Source organism: Vanessa cardui, chromosome 25 (genome assembly GCF_905220365.1).
Source record: "Vanessa cardui chromosome 25, ilVanCard2.1, whole genome shotgun sequence".
Taxonomy (NCBI): domain Eukaryota; kingdom Metazoa; phylum Arthropoda; class Insecta; order Lepidoptera; family Nymphalidae; genus Vanessa; species Vanessa cardui.
This window is the reverse complement of record NC_061147.1, coordinates 2,053,044-2,079,270: the sequence shown is the minus strand read 5'-3', so window position 1 is coordinate 2,079,270 and position 26,227 is coordinate 2,053,044. Positions and strand designations below refer to the sequence as shown.

Below are 26,227 nucleotides of genomic sequence, written 5' to 3'. Positions count from 1 at the left end.
TGTATTAGAATTATGTATGTAAATTTTTATCAATGAATTTTAGGTCTAAGCTCTGTATTTTATACATAAAATAGTCAAACTTTTAGAATATTTATTTTCAGTATTCAAACAGTTAAAAAAAGTAAACACAAAATTTAAATAATTTTCTTTATTATTATTTCTTATAAATATCGCAGTTTTTGTAATATATTTAAAAAAAAAAACACCGACACAACATTATTTAAGTACAAACAATATGAAAAAGTTATTCAGTCAAATATAAACTTACTAAGTATCATAAAATGTTTTGGATTACAATGAACATGCAATAGAGTTATATTAATTATTGTCACATAAATAAAATTCTAGACTAATGAGTAATTACGATTGTAATGTTATAAAATACTATTTATAAAAAAAAAACATCCTTTTAATTGTGCGATTTTGGACCTCGGCAATGGCACATAAGATACGAAATAAATTATGAAACAGAATATATTAAAAAACAAAGTTAGTTTTTTTTGTTGATTATATTCAAATCTTATATGATAACCATAGATAAATAATACACATTGTCAATAGAAAAAATCAAAAGAACAGTCATTTGGCAAGAATTTACGTTAGGACATATTATAAATTATGATAAAAGTACAATTAGACCGATCCATACTGACAATAGTAATGTTTCCAATCTTATCTTACGCAAGAGATTTATTCTATAAATAGAAAGAGATAGTTATATTGCCGTACAGTGTCATTAATTTATTTCACTGTTGACAAAACAATTACAATGGAAGTAAAAGATTTGAGATTTCCCATAACTAGGTATATAGACATTTAGATTCATATAATGCCTTATGTACTAACGCCTCAGCATCAACATTTAAAAATATCAATTTAAATTATTTATATATATAATATTATACTGCAAAAAATCCTTATAAACTATGTAACTTTAATATATTTATTGTAAATATATTGAAAAAGTACACAGACGATTAAAACACATTGCAAGTTAAGGCACCAGTTTCAAAAATGCAATATCTATCAGTCATATAACAAATGTAAATAAATATACATATATTTTTTTCTTTTTATCAAAAACTTTTGTAATACCTAAAGTCATGTCATGTCACGAAATTAATACTTATTTTTTTTAGCTAACATTATTATAGACTAGACTTCCTTAACTATGAATAATTTGAAAGATTAAAAAAAAATGAAAATTATCTATGAATTAATGAATCAACGAAAATTACCGCTAGAATTAGTAATTCAAAAAACGAAGACGTAATACGTAAATGAGTATATATTATTATAAATATAGTCAAAAGTATAAAAGTCAGATCTCAACCCGGGCGAGATTCTTATTTATTAGTGGCAAGATTCTTAAACGATTTATGGTGTTAATGTAATGCTTTGGTAATTTTGAGGCGGTTCGACGTTTTCACTAGATGGTCACTGAAAATTAAATAAAAAATATTAGTAATATTCAGTTAAAATTCAAAAATATAACATTGACGTAATTATGTATTAAGGAATATTTGTATTGGTAGAACGATAATCTTAAAAAAACAACTTTCTTATTTTCTGACAGGCATGCCTCACACTCCGCCTCAACTTCAGAGTCAAGCGTTTAGTGGCTTAAACGTGCTTTCTGTGATTGGATATTGTTTCAGATTGTAAGCACCGTTTCACTCATAGAACGATGCAAAAATCTTGTAAGATAATGTCGGTATATTTGTATACCAACTTTGACTAAGATTCTGAAACCGATATTTGGGACTTTTAACATTAATATTATAATTATTTGGATCTTTTAAAAAGACTAATGTTTTATAAGGTGAGGGGTTCATTTAAATACATATGGTCAGAGGAGCAGAATGCTAAACGGGTTTGGTGTGAAATTATATTAATATTTTGAGTAACAAATTGTCCGTTTTTGTTTTAACTTACCACGAATCTATTAACTTTGGGCACAAATGTTTTTGTGACGGTCGTTGTCTGCACCTTCATGTTTTCGAATTTCTCGCGCAAACTGGAAGAAAAATGTTTGTAAGTGAAACAATTTTTTTTTTGCGATTTTTTTAAGTATATCTTCAATTTTTTTTAACAATTCAAAATTACGAATTTAGCAAGCTAGTAAAGAATGTGTAAATTTGAATTGGTCTAAATCTTGCTCACTTAGAAGATGTTTTAATTTATACCGACAGATTTGAAACTGACTTAACAATTGGTAAAATTGTACTAATTATAATTATAAATAAAATGACAAAGTTCACCCACCATTACTGTATGTGGTAAAAATACTCAAGGTCAAAGATAAAAAAAACTTCCGCGATTTTCAACAAAACGGTAAGTTTTGTGATAGAAAATACCTCAAACAAAAATTGTATATCATAAAGTTGTTTATAGTCTATTCCAATGGGAAAAGGAGAAAGGGTAAATAAACAACTTTGACCTTGAATTGATATGTCATTTGCGTTCGACTAGTGAGGTGAAAATAATTGAATGAATGGGTAATGAATGCTAAAGAACGATATATATTTTTTTTATTTTAAAAGTAATTTTCCGTTTAAACAAAGCCAGGTCGTAATAAAAAACTTTAGAGAATTCCGAATAAGCATCCGTGCACATGATACGAAAGATGAGAGACGAATGTCTTTCTTACTATTGTATTATTTTTAAAACTATAAAATTGCTATGCACAAAACTGATCTACATTTCGAGATAAGAGATTATTTTTAAGTAAAATAATTCTTTTAACATTTTTGGTAAAAATGTTATTTTTATGTAAAAACCTTACTGTATAAAAATAACATTTTATCTATCGTTAGGTAAATTTTTACGTTTCTAATAAATAATTCATATTATATATTACAACCAATTAAATAAATATACCTACATTAAAAAAATATCTATAATGAATCTTAAAACTAAAATAATATTTTTTTTAACTGTAAAAATTCATTCAGTCTACATTCGTTTAGCGACATCCTTAGTTGAGGCCTCTATTTTAAATGTTCGTCATCGAAAAATGGCGTCTTGAATGTCGACAAAACTGTTTTCGTTACTTTGGAAGTGAAATTAAAGTGGATTTATGTAGTTTTGTGAAATGTTGTTGTATTACAAATGAAGATATATTAATCAAGAACTGTTTGTATATCAGATATAGCAGATATCATATAGCAGAATTATCAACAAAACACTTGTGATATTGAAAAATACGGTATGTTTTGAATGTTTCGATTTGTCATTGGAATGGACTATACAATAGATATATCAAAACTATTTTTTCGTACAAGCCACTCTTTCTGAGATGAAGAACAAAAGCCAAAATTTGACAGCATATGACGCGACATAGGCAGAGAGCTTGGATTTGACAAACTATCTTTAGTACCTCTTAGCAGTCTCCAGCTGTGATTCTCCGTCCTCCTCTGCCTGCCTCTCGATGAGCGCAGAGGCCGGACGAGGTTCGTTCTCTCGTTCACTCTCCGACCAGTGCTCGAAGCGGTCGCGGAAGCTCTTGGTCCTGGCGAGTTGCTGAGCCTATAAAACATATATTTATATATGTTTTACATAGTTGTTATATAAATTATATTAAGAGAAATTATCAATTTCATTAGAATGATACTTAATAAAGCAACTCTGTAATTAGCGTTCGTTTTCTAAATACAGGCTATGCTATTATTTATCTGTATTATTTTGACCTCTCATGGCTATTATAGGGGGGGAGGAGGATGTTATAATAGCCATGAGTCGTGGGCACAGATGGCAAATGACAACTGAGAGTCCAATGGGTCTGTTGATGCCTGTCTACAGACGGATCGTATCAACAGATGGGACCAATCGCTTGCAGAATGCTAATTCCCCCAAGGCGACGTAAAGTAAGAAGTGGGGGGGGGGGGGGGGGGGGGTACCTGTTGCAGGGCTTCGTCGGTGTGTCGCGCGTAGGAGCGCTCGCAGTCGCTGTCGTCGTCGTCGTCGCTGGCCTCCGACGACGACGAGCGTCGCGTCTCGTCGCCCGGCGGCGGCGTAAAGCGCTTCAGCGGCTTGGGGCCTGTGTGATGGCCGAATTACTATTTATTACTTGCACAGCATGCGCTTTGATATCGAAAGTGCTCTGGTGTCTTTAATTATATTGGCGAACCTTTTGCCTTCTAAGAGTAGAGGCCCAGTGGTTAGAACGCATGCATCTTAACCGATGATTTCGGGTTCAAACCCAGGCAAGCACCGCTGATTTATGTGCTTAATTGGTGAAGGAAAACATCGTGAGGAAACCTGCATGTGACAAATTTCATAGAAATTCTGCCACATGTGTATTCCACCAACCCGCATTGGAACAGCGTGGTAGAATATGTTCCAAACCTTCTCCTCAAAGGGAGAGGAGGCCTTTAGCCCAGCAGTGGGAATTTTCAGGCTGTTGTTGTTGTTTGTTGTTGTTGTTTTGCCTTCTAACTGTCGATTTGAATTATGCAAGTTCAGTGTTCAGATGGACTTGTCTAACCTCCAACTAGATCGCGAAATTTGACCCTTATTGGCGAAATGCCTCTCAACATGAAGTTTCAGAGTCTTTTGCACCTTATTCCTTTTATTGAGATTGTCTTGCGACCTTTTCACCGATAGTCTAAATATACTATGTTTTAAGATATTGTGTAAGTGTGTGTGTGATTTTATAATTTTTCCATAAAGTCTTATGGATTTAGAATCTGGTGCCAACTCAAGATTACTGAACGTGTGTGTGTGTGAGCGTGTGCGTGCGTGCGAGTGCGTGTGCGTGTGTGTGAGCGTGTGCGTGCGTGCGAGTTCGTGTGTGCGAGTGTGTGTGTGAGCGTGTGCGTGCGTGCGAGTGCCTGTGTGTGTGAGCGTGTGCGTGTGTGCGAGTGAGCGTGTGCGTGCGTGCGAGTGTGTGTGTGAGCGCGTGCGTGCGTGCGAGTGTGTGTGTAAGCGTGTGCGTGCATGCGAGTGCGTGCGTGCGAGTGTGTGTGTGAGCGTGTGCGTGCATGCGAGTGCGTGCGTGCAAGTGTGTGTGTGAGCGTGTGCGTGCGTGCGAGTGCGTGTGTGTGTGAGCGTGTGCGTGCGTGCGAGTGTGTGTGTGAGCGGGTGCGTGCGTGCGAGTGTGTGTGTGAGCGTGTGCGTGCGTGCGAGTGCGTGTGTGTGTGAGCGTGTGCGTGCGTGCGAGTGTGTGTGTGAGCGGGTGCGTACGTGCGAGTGCGTGTGTGAGCGTGTGCGTGCGTGCGAGTGAGTGTGTGTGTGAGCGTGTGCGTGCGTGCGAGTGTGTGTGTGAGCGGGTGCGTGCGTGCGAGTGTGTGTGTGAGCGGGTGCGTGCGTGCGAGTGTGTGAGCGTGTGCGTGCGTGCGAGTGTGTGTGTGAGCGTGTGCGTGCGTGCGAGTGCGCGTGTGTGTGCACGTGTGCGTGTGTGCGAGTGAGCGTGTGCATGCGTGCGAGTGTGTGTGTGAGCGTGTGCGTGCATGCGAGTGCGTGCGTGCAAGTGTGTGAGTGAGCGTGTGCGTGCGTGCGAGTGTGTGTGTGAGCGTGTGCGTGCGTGCGAGTGTGTGTGTGAGCGTGTGCGTGCGTGCGAGTGTGTGTGTGAGCGTGTGCGTACGTGCGAGTGTGTGTGTGAGCGTGTGCGTGCGTGCGAGTGCGTGTGTGTGTGAGCGTGTGCGTGCGTGCGAGTGTGTGTGTGAGCGGGTGCGTGCGTGCGAGTGTGTGTGTGAGCGTGTGCGTGCGTGCGAGTGCGTGTGTGTGTGAGCGTGTGCGTGCGTGCGAGTGTGTGTGTGAGCGGGTGCGTACGTGCGAGTGTGTGTGTGAGCGTGTGCGAGCGTGCGAGTGCGTGTGTGTGTGAGCGTGTGCGTGCGTGCGAGTGTGTGTGTGAGCGGGTGCGTGCGTGCGAGTGTGTGTGTGAGCGTGTGCGTGCGTGCGAGTGTGTGTGTGAGCGTGTGCGTGCGAGCGAGTGCGTGTGTGTGTGAGCGTGCGAGTGTGTGTGTGAGCGTGTGCGTGCGTGCGAGTGTGTGTGTGAGCGTGTGCGTGCGTGCGTGTGTGTGTGTGAGCGTGTGCGTGCGAGCGAGTGCCTGTGTGTGTGAGCGTGTGCGTGTGTGTGCGAGTGAGCGTGTGCGTGCGTGCGAGTGTGTGTGTGAGCGTGCGAGTGTGTGTGTGAGCGTGTGCGTGCGTGCGAGTGTGTGTGTGAGCGTGCGAGTGTGTGTGTGAGCGTGTGCGTGCGTGCGAGTGTGTGTGTGAGCGTGTGCGTGCGTGCGTGTGTGTGTGTGAGCGTGTGCGTGCGTGCGAGTGTGTGTGTGAGCGTGCGAGTGTGTGTGTGAGCGTGTGCGTGCGTGCGAGTGTGTGTGTGAGCGTGTGCGTGCGTGCGTGTGTGTGTGTGAGCGTGTGCGTGCGTGCGAGTGTGTGTGTGAGCGTGTGCGCGCGACTGACCGAGCGTGTCGTCGGGGCGGTCGCGGCGCTCCTCGAGCTGTCGGAACACGGAGATCATGCGCGAGGCGGTCTGGCGCGAGGCGGCGAGCCCCGCGTCGGCTCCGCCCTCCTCGCAGCGCACCACGCCCGGCTCGTGGTACGGTTCGGGCGACGGCGACCGCGCCCGCTGGGAATTACGACATACTTATTGCTGGAAAAGCTGAGATGGCCCAGTGGTAAGAACGCGTGCATCTTAACCGATGATTGCGGGTTCAAACCCAGGCAAGCCCCACTATATATATGTGCTTAATTGTGTTTATAATTCATCTCGTGCTCGGCGGTGAAGGAAAACATCGTGAGGAAACCTGCATGTGTCTAATTTCATCGAAATTCTGCCACATGTGCATTCCACCAACCCCTCATTGGAACAGCGTGGTGGAATATGTTCCAAAAATCCTCTCCTTAATGGATGAGGAGGCCTTATCTCAGCAGTGGGAAATTTACAGGCTGTTACTTTACTTTACTTTTATTGCTGGATGTTATTTGTTTTAAAGCTATGCGCCCGTCTGAGTAGGTATCCACTCAAACAGTATAGTCTGTTCCAGCTTAAAAGTTGAATGAGCCAGTGTAACTAAAGGGACAAGGGATGTAACACCTTAGATCCGAAGATTGGTAGCATATTGGCATTGTAAGGGATGGTTAATATTTTTTACAGCACCATTTTCTATAGGCGGTGGTGACCACTTTCTTAAGTGGACCAAGTTACGCTAAGGCTTATGCCTTATGCCCTTAATGGATGGATTTAACCTTTACTTACTGACATTACAATTATGTGATTGTTATTACACTAGCTCACTAAAATTACAAATCATAAAAAATAATAGATGTTTTTCTATAGATTAACAAATATTTTGTCAATTTGTCAACTCGACTATACAGTGAGTTTTTTTCGCCGGTTCTTCTCAGATCCGATATTAAATTACAAACCAGTGGTAGATTGATCATCAATAAGCAAGTATTATACCTTCTATATTGAATAAAGATTTTTGCCTTTGACTTTGAACATTAAGAGTCAGAACTTAAGGAGTCACGTCAGGGTGGGGAGGGTCACCTGCGGCTGCCTCGGCGGCGTCATGCGGAACTCCTTGCGCTTGGTCTCGGGCTTGTAAGTCTCGAAGAACTTGAACCGGTCCGATATGTCCGCGGTTTCTATCTTCACGTCTTCCAGCTTGTCGCCGGCGCGGACGACGTCTTTCGGTATAAATGGCTGCAAAAAAAATACAAATCGTCTTGTCAATTTTCGCGATTTGTATATATAGAACAAATAATATATAGAACAAATAAGTTTTATAAAGCACAGCTACTTCATTTGTGTTCATCTCGTATTCTGATATCGAGAGGAAATTTTTACGTCCCAGATATTTCCTACATGAGACCTTGATTATCTTGCTTGTGCGATTATCAGGGCCGTATTTAGGGGAGGCCAACCGGGGCAACTGCCCTGGGGCCTCCACATTAGTGGGGGCCACATTTTTCAGCAAGTTAACAAATACCGAGATAAAGTCAAATTATAATAATGTTATTATTTAATATTAGCTTAGTGTTTGAAATGAAAAAGTAATTAATTCATGATAATATATTTATGGTTGTTCACGCTTCTGTTTGTCTAGGGCCCCCACTGCTTTGTGGCCCGGGGTCCTCCAGACCTTCAAATCCGACTCTGGCTACGCTTAACGCTCGCTAAACGTCAGACAACTTTACGAGTGTTGTATATTTTTAGTATAGTGTGTAACAATTTAGTTGAAAATCGATTATCCGAATCCTCAATTATCCGAACGCTGACTTATATTATTCGAATGCTTAATTATCCGAACTACGTTGCATTCCAGCTCTGTACTTTAAAGAATGGACAATTTTATAATAAATATAAAAAAGCATAAAATAATATTCAACTTTATAGGTTTTATATATAAAAACATTATTCTGTAAGTCAAATTTTAATATACCACTGTTTTTATATGAAAATGTATTGTTACTTCGTGTATCTGAACTAACCTCATTCGCAATTAATTCGGATAATCGAGTTCGTATCTATTTGACGATTATTTGCAATTTACCGTCACACGATTGAAGACCTTACAATACATGTACTTACGATTTCTTTTCGCTTGGGCGGCTCTTGGGCCGGTGGAGACAGGGGCGCCATGTGTTTCGCATTCGCGTCTAGTTCTAAGAAAATTGATCGCGATTTCTTTGCTATACCTGGGACAAACAATTATAAGACATTATTATTGCTTCGAATTTATTCAATAGTCAAGATAGATAATGAAATAGTGTGAAGGGGTTATCGGGAGAGCCGAGATGGCCCAGTGGATAGAACGCGTACATCACAACGGATGATTGCGGGTTCAAACCCAGTCGCGTTCTAACCACTGGGCCATCTCGACTCATATTTAAGCATTTAATGTTATATTACGAAGTCCATATTAGGGGTTGTCCATTAATCACGTGAGGCTTGAAAGGGGGGGGGAGGGGTTTGATAAAAATCACGAAAATAACACAAGGGGGGGGGGGGGCGGTGGTGTAGTAAGATATCTCGTGTATTTATTTTTTCGTCTAATGCGCGATTTTTAAACAAATAAACAGAATAAAATAAGATTATAGTTTATACCTGTATTTAAATTAAGATAATATTCAGAAAATTTTAAGATCCGATGTAGGTACTAAAAATACACGTGTTGTTGAGAAGGGGGAGGGGGGGTGGTCTTAAACCTCACTACGTATCAGCAATGGGGGAGGGGGGGTTAAAAAATGCTAAAAAAAAGATCACGTGATTAATGGACAACCCCTTATCTACATATTTCTTACCTTCATTGAACAGTGTTGGATCATCAACTTCCCTGTTTTTCGGAGGCTGATTCTCATCATTGAAGATCTCTCCGTTTTCGAATCGCTGTTTGATAGCTCTTGCCTTCTCTGTGTCCAGATCCAACTCGCGAGCTATCTTGTCTGATGAAGTTACACCTATAAATCATAACAAAACATTTATTAGAAGGATAATTTATCTTTTCACACGAGACTTGATTTTTTTTTCATTTCATTCCAGATTACTTGGTGGTAGGGCTTTGTGCAAGCCCGTCTGGGTAGGTACCACCCACTCATCAGTTATTCTACCGCAAAACAACAGTACTCAGTATTGTTGTGTTCCGGTTTGAAGGATGAGTGAGCCAGTGTACATATACAGGGCACAGGGACATAAGATCTTAGTTCCCAAGGTTGGTGGCACATTGACGATGTAAGGAATAGTTAATATTTCTTACAGCGTCATTGTCTATGGGTGATGGTGACCACTTACCATCAGGTGGCCCATATGCTCGTCCGCCAAACCATAACATAAAAAAACAGGTTCAAGCTTGAGACTGGGGGGGGGGGTGTTTGGTTTTGATTTGTCGTGCGGTTTTTAGTTTGTATGAACTACGTTGTTGACCACCTTAATCAGATCCTAGATATAAAAGGACGAAAATAGCTTTTCCAGTTCGAAGCATCTAGATCACGGGTCACCAATTAGTGTCACCAAGTAGTGACTATCACGGTCAGCACAACAGTTTTATAAACAAATATTATTATTACATACTCTCTCTCATTACGTCACTTCCGGCTCTTTTCGAATTGAGAACTTTTAATTTTTATCAAATTATGTACTCTGAAGTGAAAGTTGCTGTGTTCTCGCGGTCCACCATTTCACGACCTCTGATCTAGATCAAGGTTCTAGGTCAAGATCGGCCTAGGTTTTTGGTTAAGATGTACATAGCTAGCTGAATGTAAATTTGGTAACGAAGTGGGTTAACTGTATTTGAAGCTGTATTTTACTTGGTGGTAGGGCTTTGTGCGAGCCCGTCTGGGTAGGTACCACCCACTCATCAGTTATTCTACCGCCAAATAACAGTAGTCAGTATTGTTGTGTTCCGGTTTGAAGGGTGAGTGAGCCAGTGTAACTACAGGCACAAGGGACATAACATCTTAGTTCCCAAGGTTAGTGGCGCAGTGACGATGTAAGGAATAGTTAATATTTCTTACAGCGTCATTGTCTATGGGTGATGGAGACCACTTACCATCAGGTGGCCCATATGCTCGTCAGCCAACCTATACCATAAAAAAAAAAAACAAAAACAAAAGCGACTCACCCTGTTCGCACTGCATCACCGACTGCTCGTACATTTCTTTGATCTTAGCTTGCTTTCCCTAAAATTAATATTATTATATCAATTTTAAATTTGAAGAAGTTGCTTTAGTCAACTTGGACGGTTTAAAATCAATGCTTTTATACGGTGTAATAACAAATCTCTAAAGACATTTTGTCCGTGCCGTTTTTTTTTTATAATATTGTAATTTTGTTTTTCTGTAGAAGTAAAGTGATACATAATAGTATGAAAATACTGTTTTCTAGTACAAGCGCTTTTATTCGTCATTCTATAGAATTGTAAGATCGGAGTATAGCTTAGCAGAATCGGCCAGAAACTCGGTAGTTACTTATGATATTGGAAAGACAAAGTTATGTCAATCGAAAACAATTAAATTTATGTAATATATGCTGTATTTTTTATCCTTTTCTCATGTAAGTCTCTAAATAATCGTGAGTTGAGTGATATACAAGGCATTATAATATGTCAAGGCAAGGAACTCACCAGGAAAGTTTTGGAAGTTTCAAAATCGGACTCTATGTAAGGAGGTTACATGAGGTGGGGCATTGGCTAACCAGGAAAGTTTTGGAAGTTTCAAAATCGGACTCAATGTAAGGAGGTTTCATGGCGTGAACTCACCAGGAAGAGTCGGCTGCGGATGTTCTGTATCTCCTGTTTGCGCTGGTGGTGGCGCGCGGCGGATGGCGGGCCGCGCTCGAAGCGCCCCACCAGTTCGCTCATGTCGCACAGCGACGTCTGCTCGCGCGACGAGTTGTGCGCGTACGACTTCTTCAGCACTGAATCCTCGTCTGCACGACACGTTTACACCAGTTACACATGTGGTATTTTTGTCCACTTAGGGTGTTAGAGAATATAACAACACGTTTATATCAGTTGGACATGTTATAACTAGTTTTGTCCACTTAGGGTATCAGAGAATATATTTCACATTGTATACTCCAAATTTGGTATCCAATAGTATAATAATGATACTACCATTATAGTTACGCCAGTATTTGTCTTTATATAAAGTAAAGTATATATAAAATAAAGTAAAGTAAACAGCCTGTACATTTCCCATAGCCGGGAGGCCTCCTCTTCCATTAAAGACAGTTTGGTCCATATTCAACCACGCTGTTCCAACGCAGGTTGGTGAAATGCACGTGTGGCAGAATTTCAATGAAATTTCCTCACGATGATGACGTACAGGTTTCCTCACGATTTTTCCTTCACCGCCGAGCACGAGATGAATTATAAACACAAATTATGCACATATCTATAGTGTTGCTTGCCTGGATTTGAACCCGAAATCATCGGTTATGATGCACGCGTTCTAACCACTGGGCCATCTCAGCTCATATCATTTATGTTTTTATATTATTTAGGTTAAATGTATAATTATATGTACAAAAAACCTGATTTAATGAAGTAGCTAGCTGTTAATGAAGTAACAACCTGTTATGGCTCACAGAAGACTCTTCTCTAATTTTAAGAAGATATCAACCTTATCCTCAAAGAGATAGGAGGCCTTAGTTCAACAGTGGGAAAATTAACAGGCTGTTAATGCAATCGAGATTATTTAACCCCACTGCTCTCATACGTATTGGTAAATGTGGTAGATCAGGGGTCATATTTTCCATCACCGCCGAGGCATTGTGAATAATAAACACAATCAAACACTTAAAATTCAGTTATGCTTGCTTGTAGTTTGAACCCATAATCATCCAGTAGGATTCACGTCTTGTAACTCTTGAACCCACGGTCAAGAAGACGAAACGATATGAAGTCAGAAATAATTCCCCCAAATCACTTTAATTATGAAATCTTGTAAAACAGAAGCAACACTTCTGGAAGATACCTTCATCTTCCGCTTCGCTCGAGCTGCGCTCCACTTGGACTCCGTTGAGGTATTCATCAGACACACCGATGTCCATGCCCTTCGCTTTGAATCTGTAAGAGTAAATTATTTATTCACTACCCGTAATATAATCTATATAGATAACAAGAGAAGTACTAAATCATTTTCTTTGAAGTATTTCGTGCAATGATACGAACTTAACGGCTAATCTTAAAGGAATATATTCAATTGCGCAGAGTATATTCAACTGCAAATGTGTTTGTGCAAAATTAATTGCTTTTTCTGTTTCGTTATTCCTTTCTTAATTCGCACACACCACTTGTTTGGACATAGAAGAAGTTCAGACGCACTGTTTGAAAGATTAAGCTCATCGCAGACCTAGAGCGTTAAGTCAGGATGTTATATACGATATTGATTATATTAATTATGAAAAGAATAGGATACACGTATCAAAATGGCTTGTTAATATATTTCGGTTGTTAACATTTTGATAGTGAGATACGACGTGTACCATGACCATGACCCATAATCTTTAAGAAAATCGTAAAGTATTATTTTTTTTTATAAGTTAGGTTGGCGGACGAGCATATGGGCCAACTGTTGGTAAGTAGTCACCATCACCCACAGACAATGACGCTGTATGAAATATTAACTATTCCATACATCGTCGATCTGCCACCAACCTTGGAAACTAAGATGTTATGTCTCTTGTGCCTGTAGTTACACTGGCTCACTTACCCTTCAAACCGGAACACAACAATACTGAGTACTATTATTTGGCGGTAGAATAACTGATGAGTGAGTGGTACCTACCCAGACGGGCTTGTACAAAGCCCTACCACCAAGTGTTATTTATTAAACAAACACAATGAATTAAAGTAACCAAGTTTAAGAATATATACGTTTATACAATCATTTGTCAAGAAATTAAATTGTTCTTAAAAGACCGTTTGAAACTATAATAGAGAGAGATGGAAAGAAATAGAAAGAGAAGTAACGATTTAGTCAGTTCAGTCTACAGTAAATGATATTCAGTCACTAGGGATATTATAGAAAATAAAAATAATCCACACGAAATAATCAAATCAACATTAATTTGTAACTCATTTTACTTAAAATATACTTTTAAGTATTTTTATATGGAAAATAAAACTTATATTTGTGTTTTGTGAATGAATTAAGAGTAACTAAAAATTAATTAAGAGTACTAGAATAAAATATTTCGGTAATATAATGAAAAAATTTTAGTCAATAAACAACTCTTTAACGTTCACATCACAATTTTTAAATAAAGATTAATGTAGCATCGGTTAGGAATGTTGATTTAATCGTGAAAAGCTGGCACGAACGGCGGTTTCCATTTTTCACTAATTAAAATACACAAATATATTAATTTAACATTAATGTACAATTATATTATAAATGAATTTCGTTAATTAACTACTGATATCAAGATTTAGTGTCATGTATATAATTTTTGTGTAGATAATGGTACATTTTTTATGTGTACATAAAATACACAATGAATATGTTATTTATAATTTTAAAGTATTTTTTTTAAACCTGTACTTTTTTGTTTTAATATTTTGTTACTAATAGCATAATAATAAATACGCGTGAAAAATACATAAAAAAAAATAAAATAAGATCGTTATAGTATCGATCTTATTTTTTTTTTTTTATGTGTTGTTGTCAAATTCATTGTAAGAGTAAAAATATAAATATTTATTAGAAAATTTTAAAAAAGTAGGTAAGAAATTATTGTAAACTGGCTACAATGATAAATTAATAACAAATTAAATATTTAGTGGTACCTACATGTTAATAATTATGTTATTAATTTTATTTATTTAATACAATGTCTATATCTGAATAGACTTTATTTTATTTATTATACAATCCTATGTAAATGATATTTTTATATTTTGATCACTACTTCACACTGCAACAATTAATTACTTTAAATTAGATTGTCTAGAGAGCCATTTACAAATAGAACACATCAATAAATATATTTAATTAAATAAATCTCATTCCAAAATAATTTATATTAATTCTGTAACATTCTTTTTAATATTTTGTGACGCTATACTTATAACTTTAATATACTTAGAGTTTAATTTTAAAATATTAAATAAAACACTTACTTATAAATGCAGCAAGTTGACACTATAAATGTACGTGATATTTTTTTTTACTTTTAATTTCAAGTAAAACACTTCGAACAGTATAAAGAAACAGCGAAACAGTAACTGAGTTGATGCTAGACTGATAATAATGATTTCTTTTTTAAATAGCCAGCACGTCATCAATCATTTGAAAAAACTTCACCTTTATTGCAATTGCCTAAGGTTCAAATTTGAATAACCTTATATGAAATTACCGCAAACGATGTTGTATCTCATCTCAAGAGGAAACATTCATCTGTTTTTAATTCAACGTTATTTATTGATTGATGTTCCATTGCTCGGTTATTAGGTGGACGTTTGAATACGTAGTAAGAACGAAGCGAGTAATGTATGGTTTGGTTTACTTATAATGAAATAAGACATGTGTTTTTTGATACACATGTTTCGAGGCTGTAAAAATAGTTTGATGACGCAAAACTCTAGACGGTTTACGTGGATTGATATAGTTTAATCCATGAAATATACTATTTTTTTAATTCAACGTTTATTAGTTATGTTGGGTTTATTGATAGATCTTTTTGATTTATACTTTGGACAGATTAGTTTAAGAGTTTATTTAAAGCAGAGATACTTAAGTATCAAAATTGTTTTATTTAGGATATTAAACATTTTAATAATACATTTGATTTTAATTAACATAATGTCTGTAATTTTAAGGTAATTTTTACTGTGATTTTTTTTGTTGGAAGAATATTATTTATACTGTATTAATATACATCAAAGAGGCCCTATACCTCTAAACTAGGGAGCCACGTGTCTTAGGGTCATTGACTACATAATCAGTTCTTACGTTTGTTAGATTTATAATTTGGTTCAAATTTGATATATAAGTTTATATATAATTAAGGTAATATAACGAAAAATAAAAAGATAAAAAAATATGTCAAGCTAATGACATAAGGAATTTTTTGTACTATAATATGAAAGTATTAAAATTTTCAATTTGAATACACAACAAGTATCAAAACTATTCAATACCTTGAACTGAGTTTCTTTTTCATGTATCAAACTAGGATTTTTTTCAAGAGCAATACTAATGATCTATCCCAAACACTTTATTTCGTCGATAAAACAGTTTCTTGTTTCCTAATATTATAAATGCACATGTGTGTTTGTATTTCACGCACACATAGACACGTGTTTTGATTGATGGTATTTGTAACATCGGGATAATTTATGAGTTGGGCATGGGGTCACATTATGTTAAGATGTAAATGGCGAAGCGTGAAAAAGCGTAAAAACTTGAATATATTTTGATTTATTAATAACAAATTAAGCAGGTAATTAAGCATTTGTGAACCTTTTACAATCAAAATATTCAGTTTCTTTCCTGTGACTTTCAATTTAATTGAATTATTTAGCTCAAGAAGTTTATAATTAAAAATAACAATAAAAAATAAATATAATATAATATTCATTCAAATCTGATCATAAAAGCAATTTTGACTCTAAACTGATAGTACTATTTGAAAGTTTTACTACCCGCTGGTATTACCCACCCAATAAACATTCTACCGCCAAACAGCAATTGTTTTGAAAATCTTACATTGGTAAATAATATTTATTCAAGATGTCAAAAGTAAAAAAAAATACTACCACCGTTTCGGAAAAACCTCGTGAAACTTTAGTGTGAAATAAAACTAGTTTTAACGGATTTGATTATTATTATTATTGAATTATTGACATCCCGACGTTTCGAGCACTTTACAGCGTTAGTGGTCACGGGTAGACAACATTATGTGAACTTTAGTGTGGTTCTGCATTTCGTATCTTATTGAAATTTCGAAAATCGACTTACCATAAGCCATTTTGATACGTGAGCCGTATTATTTTTACAATCATTTTAGTTAATGTCGCATATCATATTTATATATTTGACGATCGTGTTCTGCTGTGAGTTTCGACTTTCTTCTCATGGAATAAATAAATAAATAAATAAACATGAGACAACATAACATACATTACTCTGATCCCAATGTAAGTAGCTGAAGCACTTGTGTTATGGAAATCAGAAGTAACGACGGTACCACAAACACCCAGACCCAAGACAACATAGAAAACTTATGGTAATCTACATCGACTCGGCCGGGAATCGAACCCGGGACCTCAGAGTGGCGTACCCATGAAAACAGATGTACACACCACTCGACCATGGAGGTCGTCAATGAATGTCTCTACTGAGAAGAACCGGCGAAAGAAAGTCAGCGGGATTTTATTTTCATAGTCATATTTTACTATTATTGGTTTCATACAATAACAAGTAATATATTATTGTTATTTGAAACATCCCAAGGTCAATCATCACATCATAAATAATAATATATAAGATGAAAACTTGGCTTTACTTGGGTGAAATAAATAAAAACGTTTATCATTTACTTTTTTTTTAATGTCGTCATTATGAAAAAATTCTAGTGTGGTGAAAAGTAACGATAATTATTCTTTGCACAAGTTTCTGAACGCAGCCGTAAACGTCAAACATGGCCGCCGAATTTTATGGATATGTAAAAGTTTCGATTATACGAAATAGGCTGTTTGACAATACGAAAAATAAATTGTGAATTATTGTAATCAGTGTATATTATGAGTTTAAAAGTGGTTGTTTAGTAACGAAAGTTGAAAATAATACTTAATTTATTCAAAAATCCATAAATTAAAATGCATTTTTTCAAACGTTTGTCACGTGACATAAAACGATCCTGATTGGCCGGGCTTATGATGAAGTCATATGTACCACAGATTAAAATACAGGAAAGTGACGTCACCGACCCCATTGCAGCGCCATATTGTCCAAGTAGCGTTTTTGCGCGCTATTTAAATATAGAATTTTCATTATATTATTGAATTTTTATGATATTTTTCGGCGAATATGTACTAGAAATAAAAAAATCAACTTTTATTGGGTTCCTTAACTACTAAATATTATAAATAATATAAAATGGATTTTAAAAACCAGTCAAATAGCCTATTATAGGTTGTCGACTAAAATATTATCATCTTTTGACGATCTATAATTGTGGTTAGGTTTCGATCGGGTCTATCGTAGATTATCAAGTGAAATATATATGTCGTCTGTTTGTCTTACTAGCGGCCCGTACCCGTTTCGCACGAAAGGATATAAGCTTTTTTTACCTTTTATTTAAAAATTTTTGTTGTATTAATTTAATTACACAAAAACCTTATATATTATATACCTAAACCTTCTTTTTGAATTCCTTTGTCTATTAATGAAAACCGCATGAAAATCCGTTCAGCAGTTTTGGAGTTTATCGCAAACATACATACAGACCGACAAACTCAGACGAGGACTTAGTTTTATAATATGTAGTGATAGTCAATACGTATCTTATCTGTGTATATTAGTATTGTATCAATACTCACTTTGCCAACTTATATTGTGAACAAACAGACAGACGCGGCCGGAGACTTGTTTTATAAAATGTAGTGAATACATACCTATGTTGGTACAGTACTTATATACCATAGCTTGGTATATAAGTACTGTACCAATACTCACTTTGCCAACTTGGAGAGGAGGGCGGTGCTCTTCTCCCGAGGAGCCCGGGGCTCCAGGGTGACGGGCTCCTCCTCCTTCCCCTTGCGTTCGAACACTTCAAACCTGGACTTCACGTCTAGTGAGGCCAGCTCTTCCAGACCTAGGTCCGGTTTGTCGGATGCTGTTAAGAATAAATGGTCTTAGTAATTTATATCGTTCAAAATCAAAATTATTATAATAAGTCATTTTGACTACCAATTGTTAGATTTAAGCTCAATTATGATACCTATAAATATTTATTTTGAAGAATTAAACATGGCAATGCATCAAAAGAAATAAATCGCTAATATATTATAAGTCATCTATTGTGTTTACTTAAATTACATAAAATAGCTAAGTAGATAGGTGACACCAGGGATTGGGGGGGGGGCATCTGAGGTGTCACTGAATGAAACATATTTTCATCATGACGCAAGCAAAAACAGAGATTTCTGAACCTCTCTGACATAGGAGACATTCATTAGGCTGGATAAAAACATCCAAATTCCTTATTTTATTAAATTTTTGGACCACATACTGATCTTATGCTTCTTCAAGAGCAATAACTAAGCAAAATAAAGTTTGATGGTCTAGGAAACAAACGATAAAATACGGATTCAGCACATTATTAAAGTAGTTTTAAATTTAATGGCACAATTAATATTGAATCCTTTCCAAATCAAGTAACTAGTTATGAAAAGATAAAACACATATAATGACATACAAACAAACACACACATCTCTATTCTCTTTACTCTCGTCATTCCACTTGAAGCAGATCCATTATAATATTATTTAATTGAATGTTAATACTTGAACTAATAACGTAAAACAACGCACCTCTAACGACATCTGGCGGCAGTTCAACCGGTTGACTTTCACAGATAATCATTTGATGCTTCTTCGGCGCAGCTGTAACAAATACACACACACACACATATATAGGAGTCACATAATACGATCGTCAATTGTCAGGAATCCGACTCGAATTAAAATAATGTAAAAGCAAGTTAATTATCAAAATGTCATAAGTGAGAATGTCATGTCATATCATAGATGGCCAAGTGGTTTGAACGCGTGCATCTTAACCGATGACTGCGGGTTCAAACCCAGGCAAGCAGGTTTTAGTTTGGACCTGAATTTTGGTAGGTTCTGGTATAAATATACTTTGAATACATTCATGGTCAATAGGTTCCGTCTTGCGTATTGGCGACTTATCTATTTAAAATGGCATGTCACGTTATGTATGTTAAAACTTAAAAGTAGAAACTCAGTTGATATTTGACACAATGATTTTTCTTCATATTTAATAGAGAATTAATTGATAAAGTGAATTAAAATCTGGCCAAGTATTAATTCACAATTATTTGACCTCCAGTTCTAATCTTGAATAATAATAAATTATGAAAGTTATCAGTAATAAGACAAAAACCCTGAATCTTCGATTAGTAAACTTTGTCCGACAAAAAGTCACAAATGATGGTTACTTACCATCCATTTCATCGTCGCCGTCCACAGGTTTCGGTTCAAACAGATGCTTGAAATGCGGCTTGCAATATAGCGTTGTGTGGTCGCTCTGGTAGGTCTCCACTCTGAAAATATATATTCATTAAAAACTCATATCTCTATTTATTGAACCATGAATTCACCAAACAATGAAGAGTATTACGCCAGTGCCTTTAATTACAAAAAAAAAAAAAAAATAGCCACCAGCACAAAGTATTACAAACAACCAACAACCTACCCAAATTCAACGACATCAAATCATCACATCACATCACAATATACGACGGAGAGTATGGCAATACCGGGCTACGTATCCGTGGTATTGCCCTATTTATGAATAACAGCTCGATAATGGCCGAGGGGTTGAAATCCTCTCAAATCTAAGTTAAAGTTTAATTGGAATTTTAATTCTGTATAATTGCGATACAAAAAGCAATTACGCTCGTAAAGCCTTGAATATTTTGATTTTATGTGACAAATTTGCCGAAAGAATATGGGTAAAAAAATTGTTAAGGAACGCTTGTGTGCAAAAGGTTACTATACAATTAGCGAGTTTATGTTTGATAGCACACCTTGGGAATGAAACGATCGCCTCCTGGCTACTTCTAATCATATACTACTATGTATCTTATTAATTTGACAAAAAAAAATAACAAAAAAAAAAAGACCCGCTGAGTCGGTTCTTCTCAGGTCAGGGTGTTCCTTTTTCCGAACCGGTGGTAGTGTTTATTTGACAATCAATAAGTAAGTGTAATGCTTCTATATTGAATAAAGGAATTTGAGTTTGAGTTTGAGTTTGGTACTCAATCGTTCTATCTGTGCAAGTATTTGACTAGACTTACGTAAGTTGCTTGTTGCACTGCACGCAGCGGAAGCACTCCTTGTGCCAGGCTCGTTTCTCCGCCTTGACGCGCTCCATGGCATACACGGGCCGGGCACACTTCGCACAGGTCGGGTTTTCATTATCCGCCTTCATTTTCTTGCACAATTTCTCTGAACTCTTCGACTGTTGATTGAAATTAAAAGATTGATTTATTTATTTATTCTTTATTGCACCCAATCTTAAAACTAAAAAATAACATTTTCTTTACATATTAGTTGCATGAGGTGCAACAGGCGGCCTTATCGCTAAGCAGCGATCTCTTCCAGGCAACCTTTGGGTAAAGGATCATAATGTTGATATAAATGGGAAGGGTACAGTAACTTTTTTATATGTGGTATAAATACATAATAAAATAATACACAAATAACAATAAATATACATATACATATATACTATATTAAATACATGCATACATAAATAAATACATAGAATGTATATAATAAAAAAGCAGTTATTAACTAAACAAGAAATTAATAACAGCGACGACTGCTTAGAACTAATGAGATAAGTAAAAGATTATTATCATTGAAATAAAAACGCATTATTATCATTCTTTATATCCAGTCAGTGCAAGCCCGTTTAGGTAGGTACCACCCACTCATCAGATATTCTACCGCCAAACAACAGTAGGTACTTGTTATAGTTGTGTTCCGTTTTGAAAGGTGAGTGAGTTAGTGTACCTAGGCGCAAGGGACATAATATGTATCTTAGTTCCCAAGGTTGGTGGCGCATTGACGATGAAAGGGATGGTTAATGTTTCTTACAGCGCCATTGTCTATGGGCGGTGGTAACCACTTATCATCAGGTGGCCTATATACTCGTCCGCCAACCTATAGCATAAAAAAGGAGTCTCTTACGTCTGTCTGTCCCTACGTATGCTTAGATCTTTAAAATTACGCAAAGGATTTTGGTGTGGTTTTTTTTAATACATAGTGTGATTCGAGAGAAATGTTTTTGTATATAATACACGGACAATATAGTTAAACAATGATGATTTTAGAAGTTTCTAATGTGATGTCGTAAATAAACAAATTCTGTAGTATATTTAGTATCAGTATTGCACCCGTACGAAACCGGGGCCCGACGCTAGTGTTTATTATAATAAAACTATTTTTTTAAATATTAGAAGGAATTTTGAAGATGTGTAGGGTACCTCTGGTTTATAGTGAAATTTGGCATTTTATAAAGATGTATGAATAAATTTAGAATCAGTAAAAGAAAGGTATAAATTAATTTGAAAAATAAATAATTGTATAAAATACTAAAATATAAAAGTAAAACAATCGACGAGGATGGGATTCGAACCCACGCGTGCAGAGCACATTGGATTAGCAGTCCAACGCCTTAACCACTCGGCCACCTCGTCATGTCAAGATATTACGAAATATACTGTCAATTCCGTAAATAGAAAATTTGTAAAACGTTTTTTAATTCCTAAAATATTTTTTATAGATTAAAAATTAGAAGTTACATTTTTTTTTTAATCTTACTATTTTTATTAGTAAAAAAATTTGGTAAGGAATACATTTCTATATACTATATTTTTTAAACGTAAAAATAATACAATGACAACAATTATAATCTTGGTTCCATAATAATTTGCTATAACAGATTAACAAGATCTTTTTAAATTTAACTAGATTTATCAACAACTGCACGTCGCCATAATAAATAATGTTTCTTAATAGCTGTTTTGTATATGAAACTATTTATGCCAACAACTGTGTTCGTAATCTATCGCAGCTTCTGGAAAATCATCCACTGATATATTATTTACTAGAGATCCGCCCCGGCTTCGAACGGGTGCAATGATATGACATCACAGTGGAAACGTCAAAAATTAGTATCAGTATTTCTTTACTATATTGTCCATGTATAAAAACCTTCTTAGCGAATCGATCTATCTACTAAAAATAAGTATTGTAATCCGTTGCGTAGTTTTAAGGATTTAAACATAGGGATATAGGGACAGAGAAAGCGACTTTGTTTTATACTGTGTAGTGATATATAATATATTGTTAAAAGACTCGCGCGCCACCTAATGTACATTAATAGTACTCTACACATATTTACGTATGTAGCAACTGTATTAATATCCCAGTTGTATTATTTGACATCAATCAGAATGTATATTATGAAAATGACCATGGAAAATGATTTCGGAAAGCGCCTTTTTTTATTTAATTTGATTAGGCTATATATTTTTTTAATTCAATCATATTTAAATACATTTGTTTTTATATATATACAATCTGATATTAATATTATTATAAGTAATTAATTTATTTTTTGTAATAGGGTGAGCATGAATTATCAAAATAAAGAGACAATATTTCATATTATTACATTTCCAACAAATTTATGGTCAATGTAAAAAACAGTAACATTGCTCTCACTTACCACAGATATGGATCCCTCATCCTTATGCCGCCTGGACTTGCTCTTCTTCTTGACTTGCCTGGTCTCCGTCACCACCTCCTGGTAGTGCACCCTGGACTCAGACTGGATGAGGGACTGAGACGCCTCCACCGTGGTAGCCATTGTTTTGTTCTGGAAATCAAACGGGAGTTGATTCAGATTTTAGAAGGAAAATATAAGTGTTCTTCTGTGAAGATGAATAAATATTTTTATGTTTTTCACATTATTGTACACAAATAATCTAAGTATAATTAATGGTAGAGAATTGTGCACATATTCTACCGCCAAGCAAAGCTTAATATTGTTGTTTTATAATGAAAATTGTGAGTGAGCTTGTATTACTGAAGGCACAAGGGTCATCTTAGGTTGGTCATGAATTGGTGATTTACCTTATAGGATTGGTTCTTATATCTCACAGAGTAAATGTCGAGAGTAGAGGTAATTAACCATCAAGTGGCCAGTTTCCACCAACTCATGGTCTGAATAAAACTATTACAAAGGTAATTCGTTCAGTCATATTATGTAACAGATAATGTATTTGTGTAAACACACACACATACGTAGAAGTAATATCAGAGAATGTATTTGTGTAAACACATACATACGTAGAAGTCTGAGATAATATCGAACTTATAGTCCCTCAAGATAATAATTACAAAGTTCTCTTTTCTCTTTTCAGCAGCTTGCTTTTTCTTTATACATATATCTCTTTATATATTGTTTGAAGGAATTTTCAATTAAATGAAGATCGGACAAATATATCTACAAATATAGCCAAATTTGATATAATATGAGCTGAGATGGCCCAGTGGTTAGAACGCGTGCATCTTAACCGATGATTGCGGGTTCAAACCCAGGCAAGCACCACTATATATATGTGCTTAATTGTGTTTATAATTCATCTCGTGCTCGGCGGTGAAGGAAAACATCGTGAGGAAACCTGCATGTGTCTAATTTCATCGAAATTCTGCCACATGTGCATTCCACCAACCCGCATTGGAACAGCGTAGTGGAATACGTTCCAAACCCTCTCCTTATGGAAGAGGAGGCCTTATCTCAGCAGTGGGAAATTTACAGGCTGTTACTTTACTTTTTTTTATTTTTTAGCCAAATTTTAAATGAACTTGCCTTTTATTTTACAGTAAATACTTCATGGAATATGATAAGTATTGTATGACTAGTACCTATGACTATTTATGAAAATTATATTTAAAAAAAAACTTGTATTTAGACTTTTTAGTTCATTGAAGAGGTTAAAATCTATACAAATTCGGCATAGTTAAGACGTTACTGTTAGTACTCAGTTACTAGAACTATTACTCTGTCTAGGATTAGTTTAATGTTTACTTTTGTTGCATAGTAAAATAGCCTTTAAATGTACTACACGGAAGTCGCCTTTTCTCTTAGGTCCAGACTACAATACAGTTTAATGTGGATTATTGCATTCATGTAACTTTTTCAAAAATATACTCTATACTGGATTGAAAATAAGCACACATGCCCAAATTAAAACCAATTTTCATTACGATTTCAATGATTATATTTAAATAAATATTAGTAGATTGTAAAAAAAAAAACTTGAAATAATATTCAATGATTCTTCATAAATATCATTCGTTTCCTAGATAAAAATGTTATAATATTCGAATGTGAATAACGGATTTTCATTATAGTATATTGTTTATGGAAAAAATAATAATTTACTTTGAAGTTCCCTTTATGACAGTAGTGATTTAGAACTCTATTTATTGTCTTTGATTTGATAATAATACTATTGTTTCGATATGTTACAACAGTCCGCTGTAGCCCTTGGAGTAATGGTGCAAAAAGCTTCATTAAAAGTACAACACCTCGCTTCATTGCCTCCACTGTGACAGGAGGGCTGGTTCGATTTTTGCCCAGAGGATCGGAATTGCGATTAAACGGGGAAATGCTGCTAGCATTCTTGCCACCATTCCACACGGTCAAGATTTATACAGTAACTAGTTATAGTTCATATATGTATATATTTAAGCATTTAATGTTATTAACATTGAATGCTTAAATATATACATAATATATATACACAGTATAAAACGACCCAACAATAGTTTATACTATGTAATGATAGTGATGATTCAGTAAAGTATCCAAAATAATAGTCAACAAAGTCAATTACAAAATTTCACCTTTGAAAAGTTTAAATGGTTATTTTTAGGCTACAAGACGATTATTTACAACGAATGGCGTCTTGCGCCGTTTTCAGTTTGTTTAGACTGCAAAAATAACTCAAAATACCGACCGTAACGTACTATTAAATTTTCGAAACCAATAGAGGGAAGATTATCTCTTAACAAGATATTACGATGTCTATTTATAGGGGAACATGCTATTGTTACGACCGTTTTTATGGCAACACAATTCGCTATTTATATTCTGTTCTAATTAAAAGTGTAATGCGATACTTTTTTAATAATCAGACGCTGAGGAAATTAGCATGTTTTGATGAAAATGTATTTTTTTTAAATTAAAATTGTTGCAACACAATACAGTCTTACGAACTGATATCTCTTAGCGTCCAAAGCATTTTATTCAGACTTTAGAAACTAGAGACGATGCATTAAATTTCATCTAAAGATTTTATTTTAATTGTGCCTCAAGAAGGGCTTTATGACTATGTATATGACCATTGCGGGTTCAAATCAAAGCCAAAACTGAAGTATGTACCTATCTTATACCAACCGCTCATCACATAGGTGTTCTCCCGCCGAGGATAAAATCTACACTAATTCTATAGAGGTTAAATTTATTTCTTTGTATGTAGGGGTAATCCCCGAAACTAAGGATGCAATTTGAAATATATTTCGTCTCTCACGTCACTCGTCGAAAGTAACAAATTCCTGACTATTATGAGGAATATAATATATCATTGTATTTTCTTTTTCCTGTACGAAGTCGGGCCCTAATAAAATATAAGCAGAAATTATGCACAGAGAACAATGTTATGTTAGGTGACGGGTTTTAATTGAGACAATTAAATACTCCTTACAATTGAACATCTTGAAATAATTAAGTACGAATTAATGTATACTAATATAAATGGTAACGTCTGTCTCCTCACCAATAAACCGATTTTGATAAAATATAGGCTACTACTAAATGGCAAGCAAGCCGCGTGCGACAACTTTATTAAATCTACGTATGACAAAATAGGATGACCAGTTTTCCAGTAAATATAAATTATGGTTCTATAGGGAAATGTTGCCAGCATTCTAACACGCTTGCATCATTTGT

At 35.7% G+C, this 26,227-nt stretch overlaps 1 protein-coding gene and 1 non-coding gene across 3 annotated transcripts in view; both read right to left on the bottom strand.

Annotated features, from left to right (window-relative positions):
* Positions 1 to 145: 145 nt before the first annotated feature.
* LOC124540495 overlaps positions 146 to 26,227 on the bottom strand; it is a 44,432-nt gene continuing 18,350 nt past the window's right edge. The window contains exons 1-16 of one of the 2 annotated variants that reach the window (XM_047118115.1): positions 22,937 to 23,086; positions 20,496 to 20,659; positions 19,639 to 19,739; positions 18,988 to 19,059; positions 18,130 to 18,289; positions 12,424 to 12,515; positions 11,205 to 11,374; positions 10,569 to 10,626; positions 9,253 to 9,408; positions 8,540 to 8,646; positions 7,496 to 7,651; positions 6,406 to 6,571; positions 3,900 to 4,039; positions 3,380 to 3,528; positions 1,936 to 2,017; positions 146 to 1,440 (exon numbers count right to left, since the gene is read on the bottom strand). In XM_047118115.1, coding sequence (XP_046974071.1) covers positions 1,438 to 1,440; positions 1,936 to 2,017; positions 3,380 to 3,528; positions 3,900 to 4,039; positions 6,406 to 6,571; positions 7,496 to 7,651; positions 8,540 to 8,646; positions 9,253 to 9,408; positions 10,569 to 10,626; positions 11,205 to 11,374; positions 12,424 to 12,515; positions 18,130 to 18,289; positions 18,988 to 19,059; positions 19,639 to 19,739; positions 20,496 to 20,659; positions 22,937 to 23,077 — 1,917 coding nt within the window. In that variant the 5' untranslated portion in view covers positions 23,078 to 23,086 and the 3' untranslated portion in view covers positions 146 to 1,437. Of the gene's footprint in view, positions 1,441 to 1,935; positions 2,018 to 3,379; positions 3,529 to 3,899; positions 4,040 to 6,405; positions 6,572 to 7,495; positions 7,652 to 8,539; positions 8,647 to 9,252; positions 9,409 to 10,568; positions 10,627 to 11,204; positions 11,375 to 12,423; positions 12,516 to 18,129; positions 18,290 to 18,987; positions 19,060 to 19,638; positions 19,740 to 20,495; positions 20,660 to 22,936; positions 23,087 to 26,227 lie in introns of those variants that run through there. The other variant, XM_047118114.1, reaches the window with a different exon arrangement.
* Positions 21,821 to 21,902, bottom strand: Trnas-gcu. Its single transcript has one exon. It is a non-coding gene; the product is annotated as a tRNA-Ser (tRNA).